General features: G+C 45.3%; 2 protein-coding genes and 1 non-coding gene across 4 annotated transcripts in view; 2 read left to right on the top strand and 1 right to left on the bottom strand.

Moving 5' to 3' along the window:
* Positions 1-9,691, top strand: part of GLE1 (GLE1 RNA export mediator) — a 38,469-nt gene extending 28,778 nt beyond the window's left edge. For both annotated transcript variants that reach the window (XM_050759919.1, XM_050759920.1), the window contains 7 exons: positions 584-726; positions 827-1,017; positions 3,753-3,882; positions 5,377-5,481; positions 7,024-7,106; positions 7,674-7,737; positions 8,498-9,691. In XM_050759919.1, the coding sequence (XP_050615876.1) occupies positions 584-726; positions 827-1,017; positions 3,753-3,882; positions 5,377-5,481; positions 7,024-7,106; positions 7,674-7,737; positions 8,498-8,566 (785 nt within the window). In that variant the 3' untranslated portion in view covers positions 8,567-9,691. The remainder of the gene's footprint in view (positions 1-583; positions 727-826; positions 1,018-3,752; positions 3,883-5,376; positions 5,482-7,023; positions 7,107-7,673; positions 7,738-8,497) is intronic.
* GOLGA2 (golgin A2) overlaps positions 1-19,368 on the bottom strand; it is a 434,268-nt gene that overhangs the window by 289,239 nt on the left and 125,661 nt on the right. The window lies entirely within an intron of this gene.
* Positions 12,047-12,108, top strand: LOC126938158 (U7 small nuclear RNA). Its single transcript, XR_007719985.1, has one exon. It is a non-coding gene; the product is annotated as a U7 small nuclear RNA (small nuclear RNA).

Below are 19,368 nucleotides of genomic sequence, written 5' to 3'. Positions count from 1 at the left end.
GGCCAGTCCCAGAGAAGGGGGCATATCATCATAAGCTGGGCAGATCCTTTAGAAGGTTTTTCCTAGAGATGTGACTAACTCCTCTAGAGATACCAACCACAGCCCATGGGGTCTGTAACAAAATGTAACACCTCTTTCTATACTGTTTATCCCTTCATTTTATGTGTACAGTAAGGGATACTGTTTATCCCTTCGTTTCTGTAGGGCAGGCACAGCTGGGTTTTTGTAGATGCTTTGTAATTACAGTGATGAAACAGGCTGGGCATGGTGGCTCACGCCTGTAATCCCAGCACTTTAGGAGGCCAAAGCAGGCGGATCACTTGAGGTTAGCAGTTGGAGACCAGCCTGGCCAACATCGTGAAATCCGTTTCTACTAAAAAAGGAAAAAAAAAAAAATACAAAAATTAGCCCAGGAGGCTGAGGCATGAGAGTTGCTTGAACTTGGGAGGTGGAGTTTGCAATGAGCCAAGATTGTGCCACTGCACTCCAGCCTGGGTGATAGAGCGAGACTGTCCCAAAAAAAAAAAAAAAAAAAGAGATTGATCTGTGGTTGTATCTTTTAATTTCTTTCTATCATGCTCAGGCTCAAAACTGAAGGAGATCTTTGACAAGATCCACAGCCTGCTCTCTGGAAAACCTGTTCAATCTGGTGGGCGCTCTGTGTCTGTCACACTTAACCCACAGGGGCTGGACTTTGTTCAATACAAACTGGCAGAGAAATTTGTGGTGAGAAACCTTGTTGCTAGAGGTATGGGAAGAAGAGGCTGGTATACAAGATTTCAGCCTTTCTCTGGTATTAAAATTGTACCCACCTCTATGTTCTCAGAAACAAGGCGAGGAGGAAGTGGCCTCTCACCATGAAGCAGCATTCCCCATCGCAGTTGTGGCATCTGGGATCTGGGAGCTCCACCCCAGAGTGGGGGACCTCATTCTTGCTCATCTACATAAGAAGTGTCCTTACTCTGTTCCTTTCTATCCCACTTTCAAGGAGGGAATGGCTTTGGAAGACTATCAGAGGTAAAGTTGTTTTTCTCCCTACTCACTATCCCTAGAGTGATTAATGAAATATAAATAGAATTGGAATTTGTTTTTCCCTCCTTCTTACAGCTCCTATTACGTACCTTGAATGTTCTATCAGAAATATAATGTCTTTCGGCCAGATGCGGTGGCTCACGCCTGTAATCCCAACACTTTGGGAGGCCAAGGTGGGCGGATTGCCTGAGCTCAGGAGTTTGAGACCAGCCTGGGCAACGTGAAGAAACGCCATCTCTACTAAAAATACAAAAAAATTAGCCAGGTGTGGTGGTGTACGCCTGTAGTCCCAGCTACTCAGGAAGCTAAGGCATGAGAATTGCTTGAACCCAGGAGGCGGAGGTTGCAATGAGCCCAGATTGCACCAGTACACTGCAGCCTGGGTGACACAGCAAGACTGTGTCTTAAAAAGGAAGAAAAAGGCCGGGCGCGGTGGCTCAAGCCTGTAATCCCAACACTTTGGGAGGCCAAGACGGGCGGATCACGAGGTCAGGAGATCGAGACCATCCTGGTTAACACAGTGAAACCCTGTCTGTACTAAAAAAATACAAAAAAAAACTAGCCGGTCAAGGTGGCGGGTGCCTTTAGTCCCAGCTACTTGGGAGGCTGAGGCAGGAGAATGGCGTAAACCTGGGAGGCGGAGCTTGCAGTGAGCTGAGATCCGGCCACTGCACTCCAGCCTGGGCGACAGAGCAAGACTCCGTCTCAACAACAAAAAAAAAAAAAAGGAAGAAAAAATATATATACATAGTCTTTTATGTAAACTGGAAAGCCTTTGGCATTTGTGAACTTAGGTGCCAATAATCAATGTAGTTTAGTGGAAAGGATACTGGGGTCTTGGAATTTTATCCCTGCTTTGTCATTTAATAGCTTTGCAAAAGCAGACAAATCATTTAGTCTTTTTGAGCATCTTTTCCTGATTTTTAAATGAGTGTAATGACATCTATTACCTCCTGTGAATTTACCTCATGGCTTATATGAAGCCCAGATTTGATGATGGATGTGAGTGCTTGGTAAACAGAGTATTCTACAGATGTAATAATATGTAATATTAATAGTAATGCTGAGTGTAATAATATGTTGTTACTTTTTAGCCATAAAAAGTAATCTCTGGGCCAGGTGCAGTGCCTCATGCCTGTAATTAACAATTTGGGGCCGGGCGCGGTGGCTCAAGCCTGTAATCCCAGCACTTTGGGAGGCCGAAACGGGTGGATCACGAGAGGTCAGGAGATCGAGACCATCCTGGCTAACACGGTGAAACCCTGTCTCTACTAAAAAATATAAAAAAAACTAGCCGGGCGAGGTGGCGGTCGCCTGTAGTCCCACCTACTCGGGAGGCTGAGGCAAGAGAATGGCGTAAACCGGGGAGGCGGAGCTTGCAGTGAGCCGAGATTGCGCCATTGCACTCCAGCCTGGGCAACAGAGCGAGACTCTGTCTCAAAAAAAAAAACAAAACAAACAAAAAAAAAAACAACAATTTAGGAGGCTGAAGCAGAAGGATCGCTTGAGCCCAGGACTTCAAGACCAGCCTGGGTAACATAGTGAGACCCTGTCTCTACAAAATTAGCCAGATGTTGGCTGGGCGCAGTGGCTCACGCCTGTAATCCCAGCACTTTGGGAAGCCAAGGCCGCCAAAGCGGGCAGATCACCTGAGGCCAAGAGTTTGAGACCAGCCTGGCCAACATGGTGAAACCCCGTCTCTACTAAAAATACAAAAAACTCTCTGGGCATGGTGGCAGGTGCCTATAATCCCAGCCACTCAGGAGGCTGAGGCAGGAAAATCGCTTGTACCCGGGAGGCGGAGGTTGCACTGAGCCGAGATCATGCCATTGCACTCCAGCCTGGGCGACAAGAGTGAAACTCTGTCTCAAAAAAAAAAAAAAAAGGCCAGGCGTGGTGGCTCATGCCTGTAATCCCAGCACTTTGGGAGGCTGATGTGGGCGGATCACCTGAGGTCAGTAGTTCAAGACCAGCCTGGCCAACATGGTGAAACCCTGTCTCTACTAAAAATACAAAAATTAGCCAGGTGTGGTGGCAGGTGCCTTAATCCCAGCTACTCAGGAGGCAGAGGCAGAATAACCCGCTTGAACTCGGGAGGCGGAGGTTGCAGTGAGCGGAGATCATGCCATTGTTCTCTAGCCTGGGTGACAAGAGCAAAATTCCATCTCAAAAAAAAAAAAAAAAAATTAGCCAGCTGTGGTGGCACGTGCCTATGGTCCTAGCTACTTGGGAGGCTGAGGTGGGAGGATCACTTGAACCTGGGAGGTGAAGTTTGCAATGCGCCTTGATCATACCACTTGTACTCCAGCCTGGGCGACAGAGACACTGTTTCAAAAAAAAAAAAATTTCTCTCTAATTTGTCACCCTTATTTTGGCCTTGTCCCAGTGAATTTTTTCTTTTTTTCTTTTTTCTTTTTTTTGAGACACAGTCTCACTGTTACCCAGGCTGGAGTGCAGTGATGCAGTCTCGACTCACTGCACTTCCACCTCCCAGGTTCAAGCAATTCTTGTACCTCAGCCTCCCAATGAGCTGGGACAACAGGCGTGCACCACTATACCCAGTTAATTTTTGTATTTTTAGTAGAGATGGGGTTTCACCACGTTGGCCAGGCTAGTCTCGATCTCCTGGCCTCAAGTGATCTGCCCACCTCGGCCTCCCAAAGTGCTGGGATTACAGGCACGAGCCACCATGCCTGGCCAAATTTTTTCTTCCCGTATAGGATGCTTGGCTACCAAGTAAAGGATTCCAAAGTGGAGCAGCAAGACAACTTTCTAAAACGCATGTCAGGGATGATCCGTCTCTATGCTGCCATCATCCAGCTCCGGTGGCCATATGGAAACCGACAGGAGGTAAGTAAAAGAGGCTTACTGTCAATAATGAGAGGTTAGACCACAGTCCATGTGTATTCCTCCCACAGGAAATGTTGGCCTTCTTTCAGAGAGCCACTCTAGTTAAAGGATAAACTATATGGCAGTTTGATGGGTATTCTGTAGAGGACTGAATATTGATTATTAGGGAACTTTCTTGGATCACCTGGTACTTTAAAGAGCTGGTTTTGTAACAGAGTCTACCAGAGGAGAGTCTGTTATAAATCAGTCATTAAGGTTAGAAGATTTTCTTACAAGAGGAATGAGCAAGAAATTGTCATCTTAGAACTAGTTGAGACCTTAGAAGCCATCTAGATCACATCCCTTACTTCACAGATGGACAGACAGATCAAGCTCAGAAAGCTGCAGCTGGGGTTCAGGGCTTTGACTTGCCAGCCCAGTTAATTTCTCAGGGAATACAGATTAGAGGGACAGAGAAGGTAATAGTCATGGAGACCTAAAGAGAAAAAATAGAAGTTGATTAAATCCAAGTTTTTATTGTATGCCTGCTGGGTCCCAGGTTCTGTGCTAAAGGTACCAAGAATAATAAATAAAATGTCAACAAGGCTAATTGTTGGCCTATGGAATGCCTGAAACTGAAGCTGACGCATGCATATTGAAGGGAGCCTATAAAGAATGTGTGGGAACCAATGTATTGAAACATTAAAAAACAGAAGGCGAGGTGGCTTCATGCCTGATATCGTCGCACTTTGGGAGGCTGAGGTGGGTGGATCACCTAAGGTCAGGAGTTCAAAACCAGCCTGGCCAACATGATGAAACCCCATCTCTACTAAAAATACAAAAATTAGCTGGGCATGGTGGTGGGTGCCTGTAATTCCAGCTACTTGGGAGGCTGAGGCACGAGAATCGCTTGAACCCGGGAGACAGAGGTTGCAATGAGCTGAGATCGTGCCATTGCACTCCAGCCTGGGCAACAAGAGTGAAACTCTGTGCCAAAAAAGAAAAAAGAATGTGTGGGAACCAATGTATTGAAACATTTAAAAATAGAAGGCCGGGCGAGGTGGATTCACGCCTATAATCCCAGCACTTTGGGAAGCCAAGGCAGGTGGATCACTTGACTCCAGGAGTTTGAGACCAGCCTGGGCAACAAGGTGGAAACCATGTCTCTAAATAAAATACAAAAAAATTAGCTGAGCATGGTGGCATGTGCATGCCTGTGGTCCCAGCTACTTGGGAGACTGAGGTGGAAGAATCACTTGAGCCCAAGAGGTGAAGGCTGCAGTGATCCATGATCGCATTACAGCACTCCAACCTGGACGACAAAATGAGACCCTGTCTCAAAAATATAAAAGAAAAACATAATTTGTTTAGTTTGTGTTATTTCTGCCCTGTGGCAGGTGCTAGGGTTGGATGATCTGGGGTTCATTTCCACTTGGTGATGGCTGGATGATACATTGGGAGTTTAGATTTGTAAACAAAAGGAGATCAATGATAACCAAACTTCTCTCCTCCCAGATTCACCCTCATGGCTTAAATCATGGATGGCGCTGGTTGGCACAGATCTTAAACATGGAGCCCTTGTCAGATGTGACAGCCACCCTCCTCTTTGACTTCCTGGAGGTACGTAACTCAGTTATCACACAAGAGAAGGCCAGTGGTTGAGGTAGCCTTGATCCACTGGGTGACATGAATGGGGAAACAGCATAGCAATTGGGCCTGATAGTAAAACAGCATGAGGTTCCAGCGTCATACATTTTTCCTAAGCTGTAGACAAACCTTGCTTTCACTTTTACTCCATACTATATTTACTTGGCTTCTCTGGATTTTTTTCATTTTAAAGAACAGAAAATTGTACATTCTAGCAAAAGTGAAAAGAGGAATTTGTTTTAGGGATATAGAAGTGACTCCCAGACCAGGTGCAGTGGATCACACCTGTAATCCCAGCACTTTGGGAGACCAAGGTGGGCGGATGACATGGGATTAGGAGTTCGAGCCCAGCCTGGTCAGCATATTGAAACCCTGTCTGTACTAAAAGTACCAAAAAAATGCTGGGCACAGTGGCTCACACCTGTAATCCCAGCACTTTGGGAGGCTGAGGCAGGTGGATTACCTGAAGTCACGAGTTCGAGACCAGCCTGTCCAACATGGTGAAACCCCGTCTCTTAATAAAAATACAAAAATCAGTTGGGCGTGGTAGCACATGCCTGTAATCCCAGCTACTAGAGGGGCTGAGGCAGCAGAATCGCTTGAACAGGATCTTACTCTATCACCCAGGCTGGAGTGCAGTAGTGCGATCATACCTCACTGTAGCCTCAAACTCTTGGGCTCAAGCGATCCTCCCATCTTACCCTGCCAAAGTGTTGAGATTCCAGAAGTGAGCCATTGCACTCAGCCAAGAAGATACTTCTTATAGAAGAAAGGCTTGGGGTACATGCCATAACAAATGTGGAACCATTTGACCTATAGTGCCAATAGTTCCTAGTTACCTTAATAGCTCCCGAAGTCAGCCAGGTGCAGTGGCTGACAGCCTTTGGGAGGCCAAGGCAGGCGGATCACTTGAGCTCTGGAGTTCAAGACCAGCCAGGGCAACATGGTGAAACCCTATGTCTACAAAAAAAGTCCAAAAATTAGCTGGGTATGGTGGCGTGTGCCTGTGGTCCCAGCTACTGGGGAGGCTGAGGTTGGAGGATCACCTGAGCCCAGGGAGGTTGAGGCTACAGGGAGCTGTGATCATGCCAGTGTCCTCTAGCCTGGGTGACACAGTGAGACCCTATTAAAAAATAATAATAATAAAAAGCTCCTGAAGTCACCATACATGAACAATGATCCTGTATCATTTGAGAACACAAGTGGTATTCTGTATACTCTCCTTACTAAGTTTGGGAGGTATACCATACCTTTAGGAAGGCTTCCATTCATTAGAGGAAAAGAAGAGTAGTTCGTTAAGACCTGATTGGTTAAATGGAGGTATTGCCATATAAAGAGAAATGCTTTAGAAGAAAGTTGGGTGTTTCCATTTATTCCCTTTTAGCAAGTTCAGTGGCATTGTGGCTGAAATTTTTGATAGGTGTGAAAGATGAAGGGCTGATTGTGCTTTATGAATCTGTCCTGTGAGTGTGAATTTTCATTCTCTGCTCTGACAGTGCCTGTCTTTCCCTTTAGGTGTGTGGGAATGCCCTCATGAAGCAATACCAGGTTCAGTTCTGGAAGATGCTAATTCTTATCAAAGAGGACTACTTTCCCAGGTATCAGGCTTGTTGAGCAGACAACAGGGGATTAAGTAAGGAAAACTCATAACCAGGCCTCAGATACCCAAGGGTGCTATTACCTGCTGGTTTTGATTCAAGTTAAAAACACCTGTACTAAGTATGACATCTTCCTACTCCAGTCCCTCTCGTTGATATTTGAATAAATGCTTTTGAAACTTAATGAGAGTCTGTCTTAAATATCATTGCCTAAACAAAAACACAAATTAGGGACTGGTCACAGTGGCTTATGCCTATAATTGCAGCTCTTTGGGAGGCCACAGCAGGAGGATCACTTGAGCCCAGGTGTTCAAAACCAGCCTGGGCAATATAGCAAGACCCCCATCTCTACAAAATAAAAAATTAGCCAGGCATGATGACATGCATCTATAGTCCCAGCTACTAGGGAAGCTGAGATAGGAGGATCGCTTGAGCCCAGGAGTTCAAGGCCTCAGCTATGATCGCACCACTGCACTGCACTCCAGCCTAGGTGACAGAGTGAGACACCGCTTCCAAAAGATAGGTGTATATCATAGGTGTGATTCACGTGTCTTTCTCTCCCTGTAGAATTGAAGCTATCACAAGCTCAGGACAGATGGGTTCCTTCATACGCCTCAAGCAGTTCTTGGAGGTAAGATGCCCTTAGACCAACATGTCCCACACTGTTGTTGGGCTGGAATGCACCTGTGTCTAACAAGTCTTGGACCTGCAGATGCTCTGATTGCACTCTCTTCCTTAGTTCTTCCAAACCCTTCTTTTTGTGCCTAATTCCCTCTTAACCTTTGGAGTAAGGGCTGCCATTTCCTCTTCTTTATATGTATCATTCTCCATACTGCCTGTGAGAAAGCTCTGCTGAAATGAATAAAATATATTGAATGTATCTTCTCTCATGAATATGTTTTTTTGCATGTTGGCCAAAGTTCTTGTCTTAGTCTCAGGTCTGGGGAATTGGTAAGTGTCGTCACTTTTCTCCATGAGAACAAACTGCACTTTCAGTTGGACTCTTCCCCTACTTCCAAGTGCCAAGAAATTGTAAAACTTTAATTTTGACAAAGAATTTAGAACGCCATCGTGGGTTTGCCAAGATAGCCTGCTGACTTTTCAGCTTCTCAAAGCTCGACTGTGAAAACAGTGATTGTGAAAGATGAGCTTAGGCTGTAGGGAGACAAGAGTGGGACAGGAATAATAAGAGCATTTCATTTGTTGTCTGTGGCAGTTCATGCAGAAGTGGACATCTTATACAGAACCATCGGTCTTACTGGCTTTTTCCTTTTTGTTCACTGTTCCATAGGGCTGAAATATGGTGTCCCTGAAAGCTTCTTTTAACCATTAAGTGTTGGGAACACTGTTATCAGAAACTCATTCTGTTTTCTTCATCTTTCCCTGACCAGAAATGTTTGCAACACAAGGACATTCCTGTCCCCAAGGGCTTTCTGACTTCCTCCTTCTGGCGCTCCTGATGTCACTCCATCACCTACCATCACCATTATGCTGCAAAGAGGCAATAATAAAGGAACTGAAGACACCTGTATTTGGGAGAAGTCATGTCAGATTCAGAAATTTGCCAATATGTATTTTTATGTATTTATACCTTGTGACTAGGAGAGGAGATTTTCATGCGTCACAAAATTCTTGGAGGTCCCTTAGTAGATTTAGTAGTTCCTTAAGAGATCCACATGATAAAATAAATGGAATTGGCCTTTCTTGTTTTTTTGCAAAAGTGATAAAAGGTGTTTAGCACTTGGTCTCCTCCCTTCTTTGTCTCTAGTGTCTTTCAGAAAGTTGGCAATACCTTAACAAATGCACTCTGAGCTGGAGGGAGCCCACCATTTGCACCCACCTACCCACCCTCACCCCTGTTCAGATGCATTTCCAGAAAGAGCTAAGGCTCATAAGGTTCCCTTTTAAGTATTATTTAATAGTTGAGGCCAGATACTTACATGCAAGTCTGGGTTATGGTTGTTTTGCCTTTCTCAGCTGGTGAAGTCATTCTAAAGCCAGAGGAAGTATGTGATATACACATGGACTAAGGCCCAGATGACACTCTGGCTAGATTAGCATCTGGGATTAGGACTGGAAACACATGTCATATGGAACTAAGGGGAACTCTCTGTCGTCCTAATTTGGAAGTTGGTCCCTGGATGGCCAGGGATGCATGAACCACGCAGGTACCTTTTTTGGTTTTGTTTTTGTTTTGTTTCTTTTCAGTTTGAATTAAGATGGGGCTTGCAACATTAAACATGAGCTGAGCATCCATAAGCATTGAGTTGGGATCAAACAAACATGTTGGGCAGGAATTGAACACCGCTAATATGATGATAAATATGCCTGACTAAAGCCACTACAAAAATTCAGAGTTTGGCTGTTCAGATAAGAGTTGAGATTTGTTTTGTGGAAAGACTAATTCTCTTTGATACTGCAAAGGCAGTGGCCATGGATCTGTTCCTCTGTGCTAAATGTCTTGTGGCAGGGTGTGTTTGTGGGGGAGTGTTCGCTGGTACTCTTGAGTAGCCTGAAGTGACCCATTCTATGAATTGTTAATTATGGTGCCAAAAAAATAAATAAATAATAAAGCTTGGTTTTTTAAAAAACCCATTGCTGATATATTGGTTCAATATGATCAATTTCCTCTGCCCTGAGCTATATAAATCATTAGAGGCATGGTAGTATACAAGTCCAGGTAGAGAGCAGTATGCATTTATTCCTTTTTGTCTTCTTGACCTACACCTTGGTAATATTACTTCTTTTTCTGTCATTTCCTTTTTTGGAATTATGTACTAATAACTGACCCTATTTTATCTAGCAAGAGATGTGAAAGTATACTAAAGTCTTTGAAAGACACAGTGGGCCGTGCTTAATGGCTCATGCCCACAGTCCCAACACTTTGGGAGGCTGAAGTGGGAGGATTGTTTAAGTCCAGAAGTTCAAGACCAGCCTGGGCAACATAGTGAGACCCCCCGCCCATGTCTAAAAAAAATTTTTTCGGCCGGGCACGGTGGCTCACGTCTATAATCCCAGCACTTTGGGAGGCTGAGGCAGGCAGATCACCTGAGGTCAGAAGTTCAAGACCAGCCTAGCCAACGTGGCAAAATCCTGTCTCTACTAAAAATACAAAAATTAGCTGGGCGTGGTGGTGTGTGCCTGTAATCCCAGCTACCCAGGAGGCAGCTGAGGCAGGAGAATTGCTGGAACCCGGGAGGCAGAGGCTGCAGTGAGCCGAGATCACACTGCTGCACTCCAGCCTGGGTAACAGAGCAAGACTCTGTCTCAAACAACAACAAAAAAAACTTTTAAAATTTTTCAGGCATGGTGGCACATGTCTGTGGTCCTAACTACTCGGGAGGCTGAGGTGGGCAGATCACTTGAGCTTGGGAGGTCGAGGGTGCTGTGAGGTGTGATCATGCCACTGCACTCCAGCCTGGGTGACAGAGCAAGACCCTGTCTCAAATAAATAAATAAATAAATAAATAAGGTAGACAGTATGAACACTGGGGAGGGAATCAGGAGACCCAGCTCAAATCGCTTTCAGGTTTTTTGGCCTTGGGTACGTCCTTCACCCGCTCTGAACCTCAGTATCTCCACCTGTGAAACAAAAGAATTGGACATGTCACTGTAGTTTTCAAACTATGCTTGATAGCACTTCCTTAGGGAAGAGTTTCCCAGCTGGTGTGCCTTGGCATGCTGATCTCATTAGCCCTCCCAGACAGGGCCTGTGGTGGGTGAACCCCCACGACCTGTTCCATTCACATTTCCTCCCCCTACCTTTGTGTTAGAATGGAATCATTTTAGGGCCGGGCGCGGTGGCTCAAGCCTGTAATTCCAGCACTTACGGAGGCCGAGATGGGTGGATCACAAGGTCAGGAGATCGAGACCATCCTGGCTAACATGGTGAAACCCCGTCTCTACTGAAAAATACAAAAAACTAGCCAGGGGGGTTGGGGGGGCCTGTAGTCCCAGCTACTTGGGAGGCTGAGGCAGGAGAATGGCGTGAACCTGGGAGGCGGAGCTTGCAGTGAGCTGAGATCCGGCCACTGCACTTCAGCCTGGGCGACAGAGCGAGACTCTGTCTCAAAAAAAAAAAAAAAAAAAAAAAAAAGGAATAATTCAGCTGGGTGTGGTGGCTCACACCTGTAATCCCAGCACTTCGGGAGGCCAAAGCTGGTGGATCACAAGGTCAGGAGTTTGAGACCAGCCTGGCCAACATGGTGAAACCCCATCTCTACTAAAAATACAAAAATTAGCTGGGCGTGGTGGAGCACACCTGTAATCCCAGCTACTCCGGAGGCTGAAGCAGGAGAATCACTTGAACCCAGGAGGCGGAGGTTGCAGTGAGCCGAGATTACGCCACTGTACTCCACCCTAGACAACAGAGGAAGACTATCTGAAAAAGAAAAGAGAAAAAAAAAAAGGCATCATTTTCTAGGTACCGTGACAGGGAATAGGTTGGGAAGCAATGACTTCAGGAGAGGGGGATGTTGAGTGAATGGGGCTCAGCCCTGTAGCCAGTCAACATATAGAGGCTTAAAGCAAATTTCCAAAAGGCATCCCTTTTCCTTCAAGATACTACCATCCTCGGCCGGGCGCGGTGGCTCAAGCCTGTAATCCCAGCACTTTGGGAGGCCGAGATGGGCGGATCACAAGGTCAGGAGATCGAGACGATCCTGGCTAACATGGTGAAACCCCGTCTCTACTAAAAATACAAAAAACTAGCCGGGCGAGGTGGCGGGTGCCTGTAGTCCCAGCTACTCGGGAGGCTGAGGCAGGAGAATGGCGTAAACCCGGGAAGCGGAGCTTGCAGTGAGCTGAGATCCAGCCACTGCACTCCAGCCTGGGCGACAGAGCGAGACTCCGTCTCAAAAAAAAAAAAAAAAAAAAAAAAAAAAAAAGATACTACCATCCTCTATTGGACGATTGCCCTGTTAATAACTGTACAAATCTATGAGTGTTATTGTTCTTTCAGAATTTGTCTAACAGGTTTTCTGATCTTCACTGGAAAGCTTTAAAAAACAAAATTATGATGGAGGTGGATGGTACCTCCCAGAGTTGTGCAGCTCATATTTTGCACAACCATTTAGGGGTCCTAATGGAGCTCTGGCATCCTCTCTGCCACAGCCTTTTTGTTTTATGTGCTGTACGATATATTGTGGTTCCATGTAAGATTATGTACGGAAAAGTTCATCTGTCAAAAACAAAATGAAAAATCGCTGGATGGGATGATCTATAAGTTCTCTTCCACTTTGAATTTGTTATGACTTCATGGAAAATACCACTTAGGCTGGGCATGGTGGCTCATGCCTGTAACCATAGCACTTCGGGAGGCCAAGGCGGGAGGATTGCTCAAGCTCAGGAGTTCAAGACCAGCCTGGGCAACATACTGAGACCCCATCTCTATTATAAATTTTAAAAATTTTAAATAAAAAAATTAAAAAAATATTAAATACCTCTTATGATTTTTGAATTATTTGAATATTCTTCCTCTAGTGGTTAGTGGTCTTGCATATGTCATTTGATGCTGGTATTCCTAATGGATTTCAATGGTAAACCAAGAAAGGAGAGCACTAGGAGGCCAGGGTTTTGATACTCACGGATAGAGATAATGATTACTAGATGAGAGATGCAGCTCCTGATGGGGAGTAGCATCAGATTCCTTACAGTAGAATACTAAGGACTGCCTTCGGTTTTAATTCAAGTACTCACGTGTCTTTCTTGCTTTCAAATTTGACCTCATTATCAGGCTGAGGATCCATGTTTTTGTCACATTATTGTCCCATACTACAGCAAATCTGATGACAAATTAAAAATTCCAATAGGACAGAAACTACACATCCCTTACATAGAAGAATGGATTTCTGACGATTTCCCACCCATGTGCTAGGAGCTTTCCCCTACTTCTCAAGCTTTCTATGATGACAGCAGTGACATAGTTAGGCTTGGACATCTTCTGTCTCAGTGTCAGGAAAACCAAAAGCTCCATTAAGAGCCACAGAGCTTCTTACAAGTGCCTTATATCACACCTGGTAATCCCCTTCACTTTTCTTCATCCTGCCTAATGAATTCCTGACATTAGATTTCCTGTGGGCCTACAGAAAGTAGATTAAGCCAGGTGCAGTGGTTCACACCTGCAATCCCAGCGACTTGGGAGGCCAAGGCAGGAAGATTACCTGAGCCCAGGAGTTTGAGACCAGCCTGGGCAATACAGTGAGACCCCATCTCTTAAAAAAAGAAACAAAAACAGCTGGCCGGGCGCGGTGACTCATGCCTGTAATCCCAGCACTTTGGGATCCGCCGAGGCGGGTGGATCACAAGGTCAGGAGATGGAGCCCATCCTGGCTAACATGGTGAAACCCTGTCTCCACTAAAAATACAAAAAAAAATTAGCTGGGCTTGGTGGTGGGCACCTGTAGTCCCAGCTACTCGGGAGGCTGAGGCAGGAGAATGGCGTGAACCCGGGAGGCGGAGCTTGCAGTGAGCCAAGATCGCACCACTGCACTCCAGCCTGGGCGACAGAGCAAGACTCCGTCTCTAAAAAAAAAAAATCAGTTTTTTCCAGATGGATGTATTCAAGAACTTTTTTTTCTTTTAGCTCTTTCAGGATATTTATACTCAGTACAGAATGTGATCCTAGATTGGAACCTGCACCAAAAATAAAGATATTTCTGTGGGTGTGTTTTTTGCTATAAAGGACATTGGAACAATAGGCAAAACTTGAATAAGGCCTATATATTAGATAACAGTACTGTGTCAACATGCATCTCTTGACTTTAATCATTGTACTGTGGTTATGAAAATGAGTGTTCTTATTCTTGGAAAATATGCCCTGAGGGGCATGATGTCTGCAACTTATTTATTTTTTTGAAACAGAGTCTAGCTCTGTTGCCCAGGCTAGAGTGCAGTAGTGTGATCTTGGCTCACTGCAACCTCTGCCTCCCGGGTTCAAGCAATTCTCCTGCCTCAGCCTCGTGAGTAGCTGGGATTACAGGCACATGCCACCATGCCTAGCTAATTTTTGTATTTTTAGTAGAGATGGGGTTCCACCATGTTGGCCAGGCTGGTCTTGAACTCCTGCCTTCAGGTAATCTGCTCACCTCAGCCTCCCAGAGTGCTGGGATTACAGGCGTGAGCCACCACACCCAGCCAGAAACTTATTTTCAAATGATTGGTGGGAGGGGGATATCTATGTGTATACATATATATGTATACACGTGTGTATGTCTATGTGTATGTAGACAGCTGTATGTGTGTATATATATTTAAACATAGAATAATAAAGCAACCGTGGTCAAAGGTTGACAAATGGGGGAATCTGGGTGAAGGGTATATGGGATTTCTTTCCAGTATTCTTGTAATTTTTCTGTAAATTGGAAACTATTTCAAAATTAAAAGATACGCCTCTTTTCGCCCTGCAAAAAAACATGCTTACAATTCTGATGAGGTGACAAGATCAAGCTCTGACACCTACAACGCTGAAAACAGGACCCTGGTGACTAAGGTTACCTTGAAGTCATCAACCTGTAGCAAGGATGGAATGTTGACTCTAAACAGGTTTTCAAGAGAGGTGACTTGAAGGCAGAATTTTAATTCCATCGAGAATGTGATTTAAGCACTTGGAGCACTTGAAGGGTTGACCTAAAAGTTATAGGAGTGCAGAGGATAGACTTATTTCATCTAGTCTAAGTCCAAAGGCCTGAGAGCCAGTCAGCTGATGGTTTAAATCCCAGAGTACTTTTCTGCAGGGTGCAAAAAAAGGGTTTGGCAGTCAAATAAGTTTGGGAAATAATATGTGTTTTTTTGTTTTTTGGTTTTTTTTTAGACGGAGTCTTGCTCTGTCGCCAGGCTGGAGTGCAGTGGTGCGATCTCGGCTCACTGCAACCTCCATCTCCTGGGTTCAAGCGATCCTCCTGCCTCAGCCTCCTGAGTAGCTGGGACTACAGATGCGTGCCACTACACCCAGCTAATTTTTGTATTTTTAGTAGAGATGGGGTTTCACCGTGTCGGCCAGGATGGTCTCCATCTCTTGACCTTGTGATTTGCCCACCTCAGCCTCCCAAAGTACTAGGATTACAGGTGTGAGCCACTGCGCCTGGCCTGGAAATACTATGTTAAAAGTGAAGTAGGTAAGTAATCAATGAAATAAGAATGGCAGAATGGGCCAGGTCTGGTGGCTCATGCCTGTAATCCCAGCACTTTGGGAGGCTGAGGCGGGCAGATCACCTGAAGTCAGGAGCTCAAGACCAGCTTGGCCAACATGGTGAAGCCCTGTCTCTACTAAAAATACCAAAAAAATTAGCTGGGCGTGGTGGTGGACACTTGTAATCCCAGCTACTCGGGAGGCTGAGGCAGGAGAATCACTTGAACCCGGGAGGCGGAGGTTGCAGTGAGCTGAGATCGTGCTATTGCACTCCAGCTTGGGCAACAAGAGCGAGACTCAGTCTCAAAAAAACAAACGAGAATAGCAGAATGTTGATAATTGTTGGAGCTGGGTGACAGGCATATGGAAATTTGCTGTATTAGGGTCCCCAGAGAAACAGACCAATAGGAGATGGATGGATGGATAGACAGGGATATGATGAGATTTAATTATGAGGAATTTATTCATGAGATTATGGAGACTGAGAAGTCCCACAGTCTGCCATCTGCAAGCTAGAAACCCAGGAAAGGTGGGGTTGAAATTCTAGTCTAGAGATGAGGTTTCACCATGTTGGTCAGGCTAGTCTCAAACTCCTGACCTCAGGTGATCCACCCTCCTTAGCCTCCCAAAGTGCTGGGATTGCAGGCATGAGCCACCGCACCCAGCCTATAATTCTTACTTAAATGGACTGAGTACCATTCATGTAACCTAAAATTCAGTAGCAACTCAAATATTTTCTCAAGTCAATAAGTATTATATCATGGATATAGTCTTGAATTTATGAATCATAATTAACCATTTTTTACTTGGTGACTAGGTTATGCCAAATTTTTTAAATAATTATTAACACTTTTTTTTTTGAGACAGGGTCTCACTCTATTGCCTGGGCTGGAATGCAGTGGCACAGTCATGGCTCACTGCAGCCTTGACCTCCTGCACTTAGGTGATCCTCCCACAGCCTCCTGAGTAGCTGGGACTATAGGCACATGCCACCACATCTGGCTAATTTCGCATTTTTTTGTAGAGACGGGGTTTTGCCATGGTGCCCAAGCTGGTCTTAAACTCCTGGACTCAAGTGAGCCACCTGTCTCGGACTCCCAAAGTGCTGGGACTGCAGGTGTGAGCCACCACACCTGTCCTGAATGAAAATGCATCTTGTCCTGCTTAAGGCAGATTTCTAGATGTAACTAACATTGCTGGGTCAAATGGCATGCAAATTTTATATTTTGATCCACATTGCCAAACTGCTCTTCCAGAAAAGTTCTACTTACGTATACTCGAAATGGGTAAGATTTTCAGGTAGAAAGGAGGCATGAGTGTTGGGAAGGGATGTTCTAATTGGAGGAAAAAATTGTTCACAAAAGCATGGAGTTGAAGAGAGAATATGTTTTGCAAGAGGCTAACCTCAGACCAGTAGAGAAGAACTGTAGGGAACGATGCTGTGAAAAGGTAAATTGGAACAAGATTGTGGAGGCTGCAAAGTTCGGCCTATTCCATAGGCATTGGGAAGTGACTGAAACTTGTTGAGAAGGTTTGACGTGGTTTGTGAAATTAACTGTAGTAGTGGGTTCAAAGTAAGCAGGAGGGACACAGACTGACCAGGCCTAGCAGGCAGCCCTGCAGGGGAACAGATGTGAAATGACTGGAGCCAGATTAGGAGGTTGGATTAGGGGAGGGGAGGGAGGAATTTATATTTCTACTGTCACCTGGAGTCTTAAACCCTGGCAAGGCCACACTCCCAGAGCCTATCAGGCTGCTTCTCTAATATAGTGCTTGATTTTAGAAGCAGTGGCTTGTGTTTCACTTTATTTTTTGATTGTAGTAAAATATATAGAACATAAAAGTTAAACTTTTTATTATTTTATTTGAGACGGAGTGACTCAAGTGATCCGCTCGCCTGGGCCTCCCAAAGTGCTGGGATTACAGGTGGGAGCCACCATGCCCAGCCTAACCATTTTTAAGTGTACAGTTTTGTGGCATTATGTACAGTCACAGTGTTATGCAACCATCACCACCATCCTCTCCAGAACTCTCTTTCACCATCCCAGATGGAAACTGTACCCACTAAACAATAATAACCCATTCCTCCCTCCCCTCAGCCCCTGGTAACAACAGTTTTTTCTGTCTCTATGAATCTGACAATTTTAGGGCTCTGATATAAGTGGAATTGTCATACAATATTCATCATTATGTGTCTGGCGTATTTCACTTAGCATAATGCCTTCAAGGTTCATCCAGGCACTGTGTTTTGAAGATCTGTGTTATTTCTTGCCAGCTCTGACACTGCAGAATGTCACATGGGAAGTGCAGTCCACTGGCCAGCATGACTCTTCCCAATCAGCTCCCTTCTAGGGAGGAAACACAGTGGAAGTGCTTGCCCGTTATCTTTGCAGGGGGTGAGATGGGGTGTGGAGGAGAGGGGAGGGGAAGGGCTCTCTCCCAGGGAGAGTGGGCAAGTGACTTTCCCTGGCTGGAACATATGGACACATCACTACAATTAGTGTGTTTTCCAACAGTTGACCTTTTCAACAACCTGAAAAAGTTTTGGGACTATCTAGATGCTTAAGCTTAGGGTGCCTGTCAAACCTTCTGAGGACTGCTGAAACTAGAAAAAGGAGTTGAGAATTGAGTCCAACCCTCTGCTTTTTAGGAGGCCAGGAGGGGTGTGACTGAGAACATGGAGTTGATTGGTTACAAAGCCGTTACACTGTCCTGTGCTTTTTTGTTGTTGTTTTTTCCCCCAGCTTTCCACACCTACTAGGGTGTTAGGCATATGGTGAAACTGGTGGGAGGTGAGGTAGGCAGACAGCAGAACAGTGAAGAATGGCTTTTTAAATGGCTCATTTCAAGTGCCAAGTGCAGAGAAGGCAGGGTGAGTGGGTGGGAGGTGGAGAGTGCTGGGGATACTGTTTCTTGGCCATGTCTCGGATCAGACAAAGGATCAAACAAGATTTTAGTTTCTCTATCAATACAGAGCTCTCTCTTAGGTCTCCAATTCGTTTTGCATCCAGCAAAAGCAGCAAAACCCCCAGTTCACTATGGAGCCAGGGCGATTTAATAGAAAAACCCTCCCTTTTTAATAGCTCCTGCCCCTCAGTCCCGAGGTGCTTTCTTTGCTGGAGCAGAAGCTCTTGGAAATTTTAGGGAGCTACAATTGTGTAAGCCATTTTGTACCCAGAGCTGAATACCTGATTAAACATTTTACTGCAACCTGCTGGAGAAGAGGCCACGGATACCATCAGCTGTTCCCAGAAATGCAAACCCCAGGGAGGAGCTGCCCAGCCCAGCTTTCTCTACATAGAAGATTGCAGGAAATGCCTCTCAGCTCCTACGTTTTTCCTACACAGATTCTCTAAAGCAGCTTCTGGGGTGTGGCCACTCCTTTTCTCACCACTCCAATGGAGTGAGTGGGTAGGGAAATTTTTCCTCAGTATCATGGCTACAGCCAGGGCAGCTTAGAAACCGTATTGCAGGTCCCGCGCATGGGGAAAGAAGCCAAACTGCAGAGGACCAGGAAGCTCAGGGCCAGGTCTGGGCCCAGGTTCTGGTGCAGTGCCCAATGACTTTGTATTTATTTAAAGAGGAGAGCTGCTTAGTAACCAGGAGGCTGAAGCCTTCCTGAGCTGCAGAGCTTCCCTTCTGCCTGACTGCACAGGAATGATCTGGGTGTTACTCCGGATGGCTGCGGCCCAGCTGTCACCGGAATGGGGATAGGGAAAGCGCTTCCTAATCCAGGGCTTCTGGCTACAGAGTTGAGAGCCAGGCCCTCAAACTGCTAGGACTTTAAGGATCAGAAATTCTGAGAATCTTATTTTTCTCTGTCTGCACCCCAGCAGCCACCCGCATCAAAATGCCTCCCTTTCCTATTCATCAAGGTTCTTTCTGGCACAATTAATTGAACTTTCCTTGTGTACTAGGCACTATGCGAAGTATTTCGTGTTACCTTTTCATTTCTTAATCTTTGCAATAATTTGATGAGATATTTTCCTATTTTACAAATGGGCACTCTTACATAATGCTCATGTAGGCTATGTCTCTTGGCCCAGGTCAGGCAGCTAGCAATTGAAGGGCTAGGATTTCCATCTTAGCAGTCAGAACCTTCCATTTGCAACCTTAATGTCTTGTTTATGAAAT

The sequence above is a fragment of the Macaca thibetana genome, chromosome 15, assembly GCF_024542745.1.
Source record: "Macaca thibetana thibetana isolate TM-01 chromosome 15, ASM2454274v1, whole genome shotgun sequence".
In the NCBI taxonomy this organism is placed as follows: domain Eukaryota; kingdom Metazoa; phylum Chordata; class Mammalia; order Primates; family Cercopithecidae; genus Macaca; species Macaca thibetana.
The sequence above is the reverse complement of the archived record's forward strand: the minus strand, read 5'-3'. Positions and strand labels throughout refer to the sequence as shown.